The following is a 13,082-nucleotide window of genomic DNA, read 5'->3' on the forward strand; positions in this document are numbered from 1 at the left end:
ATATACGAGTTACTTTTTAAGAGAGTACCAAACTATGAGCACTTGAGAACTTTTGACTACTTGCGCTACAAGAAAAATGACTCCAAGGAAATCAATAAATTTGATCCTAGAGCTAAAAAGTATATTTTTATTGGTTATCCACAAGGACAAAAAGGATGGAAAATTTACAATCCAAAGACTCGTGTATGTTGCATATCGAGAGATGTAGTGTTTTTTGAGCATATCTTTCATTACCATATGCAAGAGAATAATGAATCTAATAATTTTAGAAATAATTCATCAAGTGATAAACTCAATGATGAGTCTTCACTCTATAATGATGTGAAATTTGAAGTATCAAGCCTTGGGGAAATTCCTCATAATGATCGAACATCAGGTCCTATAGAAAGTTTACCCATTTATGAGTCTGAATACACAAGTTAAATTGAGGGTGGACCTATAAAATAAGAACATGTATCCATAAATGGCGCGAGAAAGTCACAAATGACTCAAAAAAATCAAGTAAAAGTGAAGGAGAAGTCTCAAATGAGGGGAGCTTCAGAACATGTCACACATAAAGTGACATTCAAATCATCTAAAAGACTATGATTGTGACAAATTAAACATAAATCCGAAGTGCATGACATCAATTCCAGAATCCTCTTAAGGTATCACATATCCCATCTTAAAAATTGTAAATTATGATAAGTCTTCACAAAAACATAGAACTTACCTTACAACCATCACTAATGGCGAAGAACCTCAATCATATACCCAAACAGACAAGCACATACAGTTTAAAGGGAGACCGTGGCTCAAGAAATCAAGGTTCTAGAAGACAATGAGACATGAAAACTAACTCATTTACCGCAAGGAAGAAAATTGATAGGATGTAGATCGATGTACAAAATCAAACATAAAACTACAGGTGAGATTGAAAAGTACAAGGACAGATTAGTTGCTAAAGTTTACATACATATAGAAAGTGATAACTTCAATAAAACTTTTGCACCAGTGGCCAAAATGATCACAATCAGATGCTTGTTAACAGTTCCAGTGACACCAAATGGATGTTAACAATGCCTTCTTGCATGGAGAATTGGCCGAAGAAGTATATATGAGTCCTCCACAAAAATATAAAGTCCTAAAAAAAAATTATATACGCAGATTAAAAATTTGTTTTTAGAAGTCTTTCCCTCCCTCCTCTTCAAATTTTCAAACAAAACCTAATTGAATGGAGAAGATAAGTTTACATAATTGATAGATTAGAGGATAATAAATATCTAGTGATATATTAGAAAAAAAATTATTGATATTATAAAACAATTTATATTATGGTATAAATTTTCCCCCAAAATGATTTATTAAATAAAAAACAAAGGGAGTCTATTTTAATATAAAAGAGAAGAATGTAATTTAAGTTTTTCTCATACTAGGAAAAGGTAATTCACTCTAATTTATTGTTATTTTTGCAAAGTTATCGGATGAATGAGTCTTATTGTCTTACCAATAAGACTCGTTAGGAAGAGCCTCAAAACTATGACTCAAACAAAATTTGCTAAATATTTTCTGGCAAACGGTTGCTAGATATTTCCCATATCTCTTTTTAAGAGATTTGTATGTTATTCTTACATTTCGTGCACTAAGCTTTTGTAATAAATAGTAAAGTTTAAAAGAAAAAATCCAAATATAATCATCGGTAAAAACCAAACTGTTTATGTGAGAAACTGATGATATTTTCAAATATTTTTCAGTAACTTGATGTGAACATAAAAACCAAACTTAACACTGCAGTAAATCTTTCATTCCACTAACATTGTATATAAAAAATGCTAATAAACAACATCATTATCCAAAATAAAATATTGTTGCCTTTTATAAGAAATAAGACAAAAATTGTATGCTACAAAGAATCAGAAACCCTATGATATGATTGCACAAAATTAAGTTAACATGTTTCTGTTTTGGCCATATAACACCTAGAATTGAAGGATACACTTAAAAGTTAATAGGAAGATTTCTAAGAAAAGCCAAGGTAAGGGGAGAGGTAGACTTGCCAAACAAAGAACACCATCGAGGAAGCTTTTCGAGAATCCGTTCAGTTATCGGTGTTAATCTGTTCACATCAGTCCTAAGTTTCAAGAGAAAACCATTATCGGTGCTTTGTGTTGAACCTGATCTCCAGTATAGCGTCAGATCAAACAATCTTGGTGCATTCTTTCCTCCGGAAAACTGAATTATGTGCCAACCATCCACACCGCTCTTTTTGTCCACCGGTATCAATTCTTCAGAATTCACAGTATCTGGTTCAATGAATGACAATACATCAGACTTGAAAATAACATAGAACTACCATTCTAATCAATACATGAATCCATTTTCATTATAGTATTATTTAGAAATACAAACTACAAATATTATTGTTAACAGGAGTAATAGTACCTCTAAGCTCGAAATCTTCTATTTCTTCGGTATTGATAGCAAGAACCCACCGAATAGAATCCTTTGTGTTGATTGAAACCTGTGTAATTCTTCCATTTTCCTTAGCATCATTCTTGACATGTATTGTAGGAATATCAGCCTCACTCCAACCATTCATAATGTCATTATATGTCCGACAACCATATTTAACCGAGAAAGTAACAAAATCAACGGGTTTGTCTTTACCACATACAAAACTTTCATTAATCTGTTCTACCTCCTTATTCAAATTTCCAGGAGTGGTAGAAAATAAAGAAACATATGATACAGGAGTATGTCTTTCATCAAGTTTTCCTGTTGCATCCACAACATGTACGACCTGAAAGTACACCGAAGTAATTTGTTTTATTATACTCGTTCATGTTAGATAATTGTTGACTTTCAGCACAAAAAACAGATCATTGTTGAAATTATATGATTTTGGTCAGGAGGGAAGAAGAAAATTACATTCACAGCTCTGGCAGTGTCTTCAGAAAATGGGGGAACAACCCCAGAATACACAACTGCAAGAGATAAACTAAACAGTACCAAAGTAGCTACGGTGATGGTCCTTTTCGCACCTAGAAGTCAAGTTACAAATTGTTCATAAACTCAAAGTGACAATGATGAAATACTAAATATCATATGCATTGAAAATTGGAAGTATACGGTGCCATCAATTCTCTTTTACCCTCACATCTTTCTCACCCACCCAACCAAAAAGAAGAAAAAAAAAGGAAATAGGCACAACCCATTTCTAAATTTTATGAAGTTCAAACAACATGTTGTTTGACATGAGAATTTCTTTGAAAATTTTAACAAAAATGAAGCAAATAGCATCCCATTGTCACGATAATAAGATCTTAAATTTTCAATGTTACTTGCAAAGGATCTATAAAGTAAACAAACCTGAAAGATGGACATATGAAAGAAGATACACCAAGGTTAACGACAAGAGAGCAGAAATATATGCAGCAATCGCAACATTTCCTAGCCACTCAGGAGTACTGCCAGGATTCCTGCACAGCAGCGCAGTAAAGAAGTGCAATTAGATGCCGACTATACTTAAAAATTAAATTTATGTGACAATATGGATGTGAGTGAAATTAAGTCAAAGTGGTGATGATAGTGGCTGCAGAGCGAAGATAGAAAAGAAAGCGATGGTTATAATAATAGCATGGTAATAGGGACAAAACCTAACAAGAAGTATGGATATGACATAGGACACAAATACTATCACACCAATACGGGGTTATAACACATTTGTAATACAACCAACTATAGTATGAAACTAATATCAAAACATAAATTTTAAACTAAACAAGAGAATCAAGATATTAAAAGGTGGCATGAGTTATGGTAAACTTAATAACGTTGAACATTTCCAGAATTTGCTTTTGATAGGCAATAACACACACATGCACACACAGATTTACCTATCGAGTCGAACCATACCCCCTATGATTGTAGCAGCAAGCCGAATAAAAATTCCAGCAGAAATTAAAATTGGTGTGGCTAACCCTAGAACTAGGGTTGCTAGTTTGAGTGGCTTCGGAAACCTGGCTGGGGCTAGCGTTGCTTCAAAAAAACCATCTGGAAATTCCGACCAAAGTTTAGTAGCAGGTAACAAAAGTAGTTTTGACATGGACAAAGATGAGGCAGTGATAGTTACATGCAAATGCCGGAGAAACTAACCAAACAAGAGCCAAGTATGAAGACCCAATTTTAAAATAGTTCCCCAAAATGAGAAGGATAAGCCACTGAAAGGATCCAGCTTTATAGAGCCATCTTTCAGCCTCCAGCTTGACCAGTTCAGCGTGAATAATGGGGGGAAATTGCCCTCTCTTAGAATGTACATTCAAAAGAAATTTTTGAAATAGAAGATAACCCAAATGTTGACCAGTCAATGCTCCCAAAATAGCTGGTGCACCAAATAACCCAACCACCAACCACGGGCTAGAAACATATGGAACTGGTGATGAAGATATCAAAGGTAGAAGAAAGGCAACAGGAACAGAGAAACCTAAGGAAAACAGCCACATGAGGAGAACACCCAAACATGACAAGGCCAATGAAACCGCAGCTGGTATACCACCCATAATCAATGATGTAACCCATATTAAAAGTGATTGCATTATTACTGAATTGTGAAGCAAATTAGCAAACGTTTGACGGTATACAACCATATATGTTCCCTGAAAAGATCAGAAAGTTACCAAATATTAGAACCTAATGATATGAAAGCGGCATAGCAAGCTATAATCACACCTATCAGATGGAAAACTAATACATAAAGCACAGAATGGCAAATGGTCGGCATAACCGAGAATTACCAAAATGTCAAAATATATGGCTTTGTTGTTGCTCATATCTTCCTTTGACTCTGTTGAGCTGTCTTCTGGAAAATGAGAAGATGCACCAATATGAAGCAGGAAAGCAAGCATATTCTCCCCCAGATGTTGAAGAGATCCTTTCTTTAAAAGCTCTAATTTGTCATTCTGCATTAAGAAAAAGGTAACATTTTATTGCAGTCATTAGATATGAAAATATGTTAATAAATTTTTTCTTTCTTGAAAGACAACTTTTCACTACTACCTTATGTCATTCAACATTGCCATTTGCAATCAATACTTCAATAGTTAATACATTGTTGTCTTCGGTATGATTGTCAGTCCTAAATGTACCTAGCTAATAATTTACACTAACTTGAACTATCTTAATACCCATTATTGGTAATAACTTAATCAACAAGACACAATATACATTCACCTATCAATGCATTACTTTCTTATCATTTTCCTCCTTACCTAGTAAAAAGTTAGTGTTGCTATATTTTTACCCAATGACTTACTTCAGCATTGGGCTTAGTTTCTGTTGGAATTTCCACCTTCATTGCAGTCCGCCCCTAGTTGCCTAATTGTGGCATTTCGCTTCCCTTCATTGCAGCCTCCAACACCTTCATTGTGTTGGGTTTGAAGGGGTGGATTTAGTCCCACATTGCTTAGAGATATGGCCTGTGTAGTGATTATATGTTTGGGTAACACTCACCTTACAAGCCAGTTTTGTCCAACTCTAATTTTAAGAGTTTCTGCAATCTTAGTAAATTTTACTTGCAAATAAAACTAAACTGAAGGGCGGCGACAACAAGCTATGAATTTCGAGATTTGCAATAGAATACAGAACAAAAAGAATACCTAAATATTTCATACGACAGTAAGGAGAGAAAGAAACCTTGGTATGATATACAGCAGTATTATCGACATACGCAAAATCAAGCCCAGAGAGGCCAGCAACCTCTTTGTACACTTGGAAATCTGTTGCAGATTTTATGACCCCCGAAGTAAAAAGATCCTGCAGCATAATCTTGGTTAATTTGAGTGTAGGTGCAAAAAAATTTGAAAATAAAAAATTTGCTATAGAGCAAAAGAATAATGAAGGAAACCTGCAAACCTGTGAAACAGTTTGACCAGATGGGTACTTTGCTACTGAAGCAAAGCTTTCAATAGCCCCTGGATGAGGACCAGCCTACTAGATGCAAGTGGAACAAAATTATAGTCAGAATTTAACAGATTTCAGAGAACTCTCTAAATGATAAGTTTTGGAAGTCAAAGAACTAAAAAGCAATTAGATTTCCAAGTCTCAGTGAATGAAGATTGATCAATAATTTTTAAGGTTAAATACACACTTTCGCCTCCTTTTGGAAGGCGAGGCAATCAAGATTGAAAGTAAGATATGATTGACCTTGACCGCCATTAACAACTAGATGTATCAGTATATCAATCCAGGGACAAAAGTTCATTGGTAAAATCCAGTAAAAGTGACTAGTTGTTGGACAAACTACAGTTTCCACACCTGAAAAATACTAGACTTCCCTCCAATTCCCATGGCCTCTAGATCAATAGCCATACGAACAGTTTTACTCCAAGGGTGCTGCATTAAAAAAATGGTAAGATAAGAATTTTTACATAATATTTGTGTTTCACATACCGGCAAGAAAATCACTCTAACATTTAGAACAGCTGGATTATCAATAAAATAATAATATAGAACAGCTTGAGAGAACTTCTCACACTAATAGATAGTGAAAAAATAACAGATTTCATGCATCATTGTGCTTTATTTTGTGCTTCCCACACTAATGTTATATGAATGAGTGATATAGATAATTAACATGTCAACAACTCGAAATTTCTTTTCAAGAAATAAAAATACTATTAAGTGTTGAGAATTGCAACTTGGGTATTTTGATTTTCCCAATAACAATCAATCAACAAAGGAATAAAAAAATGCATTTGTGAGGAGGAGATGAAAATTATGAAATCCTCATTAAAATACTACCTTTAAAATTATTATTGCTATGTGCATTTTCTAAAACATGTTAAGGAAAAGGACTTATTCCTTAAACCTTCATAATTTAGATATAGTCCATAAACTTCTCTGTAATATGTTTAAACCTTAAGGTTTAGATTTGTTCTAATCCCAGCATCAGTAGAAAGATTCATGTCTTTCAAACGGCTGAGAAGCAAATATGAAACCTACAAAACGATGCATTACCAAGTAATTCCATACCTGGGTTATGAAGCTATGAGCACCATTAAGACCCTCCTCCTCACCGGTATTAAATAAGAATATAACACCTTTCTTCAATCCATGAGCCCATTGAGAAATTCCACGAGCAAGTTCAAGCATAACACCTACACATGAACTACAATCTCCAGCCCCTTCACTGTTGAATTAATGCAATATGTTTAGCAACAAAAATAACAGTGCTTTTAACTAATCAGAAATTGAATGCCGCTCTGTTTAGAACAACCAATGTGAGGACATTTCACACAAGATTATATATACACATATATTATTCGTGTGAAATACATCCCAGAAATCTATGAACATCATATCAGAAAGAAAGACAAAAGTGGCTGTCTAAAGCAGAAAAATGAGAACAAATAGATGAAGAAAACATACGTTGAAAAAACAGTATCAATGTGAGATGAGACAAGGATGGTTTCTTCTCTTGCATCAGATAGATATTTTGGCAAGATTCTTAATACGACATGGTCCAGATCTGAATAAACAAGTGATCTCCCCGCGAATAAGCCACTTACTTGACGATTTGCACCAGATTCTACGTGAAAAAAATCCACTTCAACGTCCACCTCCCAATGTGCTGTTTTTTTAATAGTTTCGCATGCTGTCAAAACATACTGCAGTTGGAAGCAGGTTAAGATAGTACATATTAACAGACAACGGACTAAGAAACAACCACAATTAGTTGGATAAATTTCTGCTACTCCCTTTGATCATGAACAAACTCAGTAACTTAAATAATGAAAGTAAATACATCTCATTTGAAATGACATGTTATAAACATATCAAATACCAGATAACTTAAAAGGTATGAAGCAGTTATATGGCAGCCCCACGACATAACTCAACTTTCAATGCAGAGAACCAAGATTTTGCCCTTTACTATCCATGTAACAACACAGAATGTGTAGATAAAACTATATTGTTTTCAACTTTTCCTAACCTTAAGACACTAAATTTTTCCGCCCAAACAAAACATGTAACAAAGACTGAAATTCTTTTATCAAATTAATAAAGATTCCTAAAACATATAGTTATTAGATAACAAATATTCAGGATCCACAAGTTATTTTCCTATTTATACACATAATACATGATATAACATGAGCCTAGAGCTAGTCATCTAAATTCTCAATATCCTTGTCATGGTTCACACGTATAATAAACTAACACCGCGAGCTCAAAATTTCGACATAAAGGATTTTTACGTCAAGAAAAACAAACAAGGCAGTGGAAAATGAATTTGATTGACAGATTTCCTTTTATTTATTTCCTTTGAGAAATACACTCACACATTGCAGGCATCTTAATCATTTCTAGAGATCCAAGGGATCAGTTAAAGTCAAAACATCTATAACACTTCATAAATTCATCAACCTTGCCTTCATACATAATGTATGATAAGATTCTACATGAACTTGTCAGAGTCAACATAAAAAACATCTTGGAAATTGGAATCATAAACATTGCAACAAAACAATCGAAAGTAAAAATTAACAAAGTAGAGAATCCAACCTGCAAGGCTTGATGCAGAGCTTCAGAACCAACAGGATGAGGGCCAACCTCAGTCAAAGCCTTAACATGGCCGAATGCTTCAATCTCAGAGAAACCCCTCTTTCCAGCCTGTTCTGCGGTAAGAGGCAGAGGCATATTCTGAAACTGGTACTGATGAATAGCTGAACATGAATAAGCGATGACAAAGAACAAGGCCAGCCAAGCAATTGAAGACCTCCTTGAGCTTCCAACAACAACATTGTTTCGAATTTCAGCAGACTTTTTTTCACTTGCATCACCACTGTTGGACTCTTTCGATGCTACTGGCGCGGTTTCGCGCCGCTTCCGCATTGTTAGTGAATTCTAGTAACCAATTTACGGATCAACCCAAACTGCACAACAATAAACAAGTTTTGACTTTTAACAAACACCCAGAGTGCAACGTTGACTTTAACGTGAATAGAATTACCCATAAAGAAAAAAGGACCAAATTTATTTCTCGTGAATATGATGATCTGTAAACCGAAATTAAACCCATGATTGGCCAAGGAATCAGAATGAAATAGAGAAATCAAAAGAAAAAATAAAAGTTATATGAATGAAAGAGAGAACCTGTGTGTGATTGTGAGAACTGAATTGGATGGAAAAAATAGAATGATAACAAAGAAGAAGTGACAGTCTTCGGAGAAAACAAGAATCTGTGTGTGAGTGAGTGCTGAATTTGGAACAATGATTTAAATTTTAATAATTTAATCACATGTATGTGCTTGCTTATTTGATGAATGAGGGATTATACATTTTGGTCCCAAGAAAAGAAGGGTTAGCAGATGAATTGATAAATTTAAGGAATTTTTTCTAAATTTATTCTCTAATTAATTCACTTTTCAAAAGTACATTTTTTGGAACTTTATATATCAATACTGACGTTTTGAGCTCTTCCGCGAATAAAATATGTTAAGACCAAATATTTTAATGAATCTTTGTGAATAAAATAAATAAATATTTAAATTTTTATTTTTTTAATAGATATTAATGGGGATTTGATGATACTTATAATAAATTATAAAAATTATTTAAATATTTTTAATTTATTGTATTTAATGTGTGAAATTTTGTTGTTAAATTGAGAGCGAATTATATGAATGTCATGTGATAATAATTTTTTGTGTATTTAAAAAAAATTGAAAATATTATTTTTCAAAAAATATTATTTATGGATATCTCTAAATATTCATGGATATTTTAAAATCCGTGAATTATCCGCTTAGCAGATACCCACACGGATATGAGACGGATATGAATATCATATTTATCCAACGAGATAGACACATATATCATACTATTCGCACCCATGGATATCCATTTACATCCCTAGTTAGAGAGGGTTTTGTATTAACTCATATTAAGTGGTTTGGACCATTTGGTATTTGTGCAATGGTAAGTTTTTTAACAATGTTTCAACAAATGTAAAAGAGGTGGTAGATAAGAGTATTTTTTTGGCTTAGACTTGGTTTTCTTGCAGGTCACATGTGATATCTTTCTTTTTCTATGATCACCTTTAGAATCCTATCTCGTGCTTAATAGTAAAATAGCCAAACAAAAACCAGACTTTCAATCAAACTAACTATCATGCAGTAGCTAATAACAAATTGTTAAGAAAAATGATGTTCCACCGCCTTCTATATAGGGAGGATATCCCTTAAATAGAGAACAAACTCCAAAAACATGACATTAGAAAAACACAACACACCTTATAAAAACAGCATGAGAACCAGTTTAATAGTGGTTCTATAGATCGGTCCCCCTCCTGAAGTCGCAGTGGTTGGTTTTTTTTGTCTGTTGTTTCTTTTTATGTTGTTGGTGGATCAGTAATTTTGAGCTCTAACTTGGTTGTCTTGGGTGGAGTTATTGAAGTGATGAGTTCTTATGCTTCCTCTATTTTGATGATCTGCAGATTTTTCCGATTCTTTTGACTTGTTTTTCCTTCTTGTTTTTATTTTTGCCTTTGTTGTTGGATTGATGTTACCATTTCTTATTGTCTTCTTGAGCTTTGTTCTAACTTGTTATACCTCGGATATTTCCCTGTCTTATATATATATATATATATATATATATATATATATATATATATATATATATATATATATATATATAATATATAAAAGTAAGTGACAGATTAGTCTAGGGGAATAGAATCTAGAGTTAGTATGTCATTCTAGCTCTTGTTCATAGGTAAAGTTCAATAGTATATTTGATTACGTCTTTTATTTATTTTTCTTATGTTTTAAAGTGATAGGTCACAAGTGCACGGTTATATTAATGTATTAAAATATCGTTATGCTAAGGATTATTTGAATTATCGTTTTTTGTGTATTTGATGATTAGCTAAAAAACTGTTAAGTTAATTTGAGATATTTTGACTTATTAAGAATTTTATTTAAAAAATAGTCTTAGGATTATGGTTATCTATCTATGACTTAAATGTAAACCTTCCTTTTTGCTTTATTATGAGAATTATAATCTTCAAAAAATATTGATAAATATAACCAAAAGATTATATCCTTAATCGATGAATCACCTACTTTTGTAAAGTTAATCAATTATTTAAGAGTCATTTAAGAAAATATATCTTTAAAAGAATTTTCTCAGTTAAACCAAACACTTTCATGTTTTTGTTTAACCATTTGACTTTTTTTATCTAGAATATCAGTCGTCGCCTTTTAGTGTATTAACTGATATCTAATGATATATCTAGTTTCATTGAGATATATGTGAAAATCCCTAAAAGGTCAAAGCAATCATATAATTTCTCATAACATAATTCAAACTAAAAGTCAAGATCATGTGTGTTGTTTAAATAGTCATCATATTATTAAGTCTATGATGAAACTTGTATTGTTACATTTGTAATGGTCCTAGCCAGGACAAGAGTTGGACAACCCCCAAGAGTTTTAGGAAACTAAAGAAATAATGTCTCTTGGTCAAAGAGAAGTCAGGGTGAGTAGATGGACCACGTCCCCCAGGAAATAGGGAACAAACGACCCACCATTGACTGAGTGGGCAGTGATCATTCCCAAAAAGACTCTAGGCCCAAAAACCTCTATAAATACTTCTCCCCTAAACGAGAGAAGACAAATCATAACTTACACATTTAACACCTAAATCAACACACTTGCAGAACCGAGTCTCTCACCTCACGTGAGCGGGACCTTTAAAACCACTGTGAAACCACCATATAGGGGTTCTTGCCACTGTGGGCAAGCCCCTCTGTTGTTAATTCGGATAACGGACATTATTTCATTGATGTAGACACTAATATTTTAATATTAATAAACACATTATAGATAAAAACTAAAATAAATTACTCAAAATTTATAAAGCATTCATAATTAAAAATAAAAATCATAAATCTTAAACAAAACATACTTTCAAATATCAAATAAAATTAAAAAAATTACTTAACTAAAGTAATTAAAACACAAATATTATCATTTTAATTATTATTTATTTTATATGTTTGCCACTATGTGCTTAAGTATTTATATGTTATTATTTTAATTTATTACTATTAAAAATAATCAACATAGTCACAAATATTGTAAATCGTTACCAATAGTCACAAATAGCCATTGATTAGTCTTTTACACTTGTATATACATTGGGTTTGGTGAGGGACTTAGTGTACTTTTCTGAACACAAATAAACTTTTTAACTTTGCAATTATTTTTTAATAATAAATTGTTCCACTTTTCCCTCAATGTCCCTTCTTCTTTCTTTTCTCTATCACTGTTGTTACTGCTACTTCTCTTTCTCCATTGTTACGAGTCTCCATCATATTTATACGTTTTAAAAATTGGATAATGAAAAAACGATTGTTTCAACCTGTTTTTCATCGTTCTGTGTCGTTTCCGATCAGGTTTTCTCGGCCGCTCCAGCCGTGTTAGCCGTTCGTGCCGTTTCGGCACTGTTTGACACAGTTTTGCTGGTTGCGCCATTCCGTGCTGATATCTTAGTCATTTTGGCCAAGTTTGACAACAGAGACAAGCCTTAACCTTTACAAAATGTTATAAACCTACTAAGTCCTCTGAGCACCCCTACCCTTGCAGGGGTAACATGCACACATGTAAGTTTTTACCAATACAATGGTGCCCTCATGTTGCTATGGTAATATTAACCTAGGTCACACCTCTTTCAATCTCACTTTTTCCATCTTACCTTCGAACATAGCTGGAGGCTTCGCTGGTGGTGGTAGATCCAACTCTTCCCGAAGGAAACACACAAGGTAGGTGCTTGCTACAAATGTGATATCTTATGGGTTCCCTAGAGGTGAATGAGTGCTAATAGAGATTAGCATCACCTTCTCCGAAAATGATGTCATTGGAACCAAACCTCATGATAATGACCCCTTGCTCATTATTGTACAACATGGCAACTAGGATATCAAGAGAGTTTTGATAGATCCTGAGAGTTCGGTTGATATCCTGTTCTGGGATGCGTTTCAGAAGCTCTAGCTTAATGCTAGTGAGGTCAAAGTTTTCATAGGCTTGTTAATAGGATTATCA

The 13,082-nt window shown here is 33.4% G+C and overlaps 1 protein-coding gene across 2 annotated transcripts; it reads right to left on the bottom strand.

The window, feature by feature from the left end:
* Positions 1-1,827: 1,827 nt before the first annotated feature.
* Positions 1,828-9,386, bottom strand: LOC127092527 (uncharacterized). 2 transcript variants are annotated; one of them, XM_051031429.1, is made up of 15 exons: positions 9,133-9,386; positions 8,990-9,035; positions 8,542-8,912; positions 7,405-7,643; positions 7,009-7,165; positions 6,292-6,369; positions 5,890-5,964; positions 5,671-5,790; positions 4,773-4,937; positions 4,112-4,634; positions 3,876-4,032; positions 3,349-3,458; positions 2,908-3,020; positions 2,422-2,779; positions 1,828-2,282 (listed from the first exon to the last, which is right to left on the bottom strand). In XM_051031429.1, exons 3-15 carry the CDS (start codon positions 8,869-8,871, stop codon positions 1,978-1,980), a joined length of 2,730 nt encoding a protein of 909 aa, XP_050887386.1. In that variant the 5' UTR covers positions 8,872-8,912; positions 8,990-9,035; positions 9,133-9,386; the 3' UTR covers positions 1,828-1,977. The 2 variants fall into 2 exon arrangements, with proteins under 2 accessions (XP_050887386.1, XP_050887385.1); XM_051031428.1 differs by lacking the exon at positions 8,990-9,035.
* Positions 9,387-13,082: the final 3,696 nt, after the last annotated feature.

The sequence above is a fragment of the Lathyrus oleraceus genome, chromosome 6, assembly GCF_024323335.1.
Source record: "Lathyrus oleraceus cultivar Zhongwan6 chromosome 6, CAAS_Psat_ZW6_1.0, whole genome shotgun sequence".
NCBI lineage: Eukaryota > Viridiplantae > Streptophyta > Magnoliopsida > Fabales > Fabaceae > Lathyrus > Lathyrus oleraceus.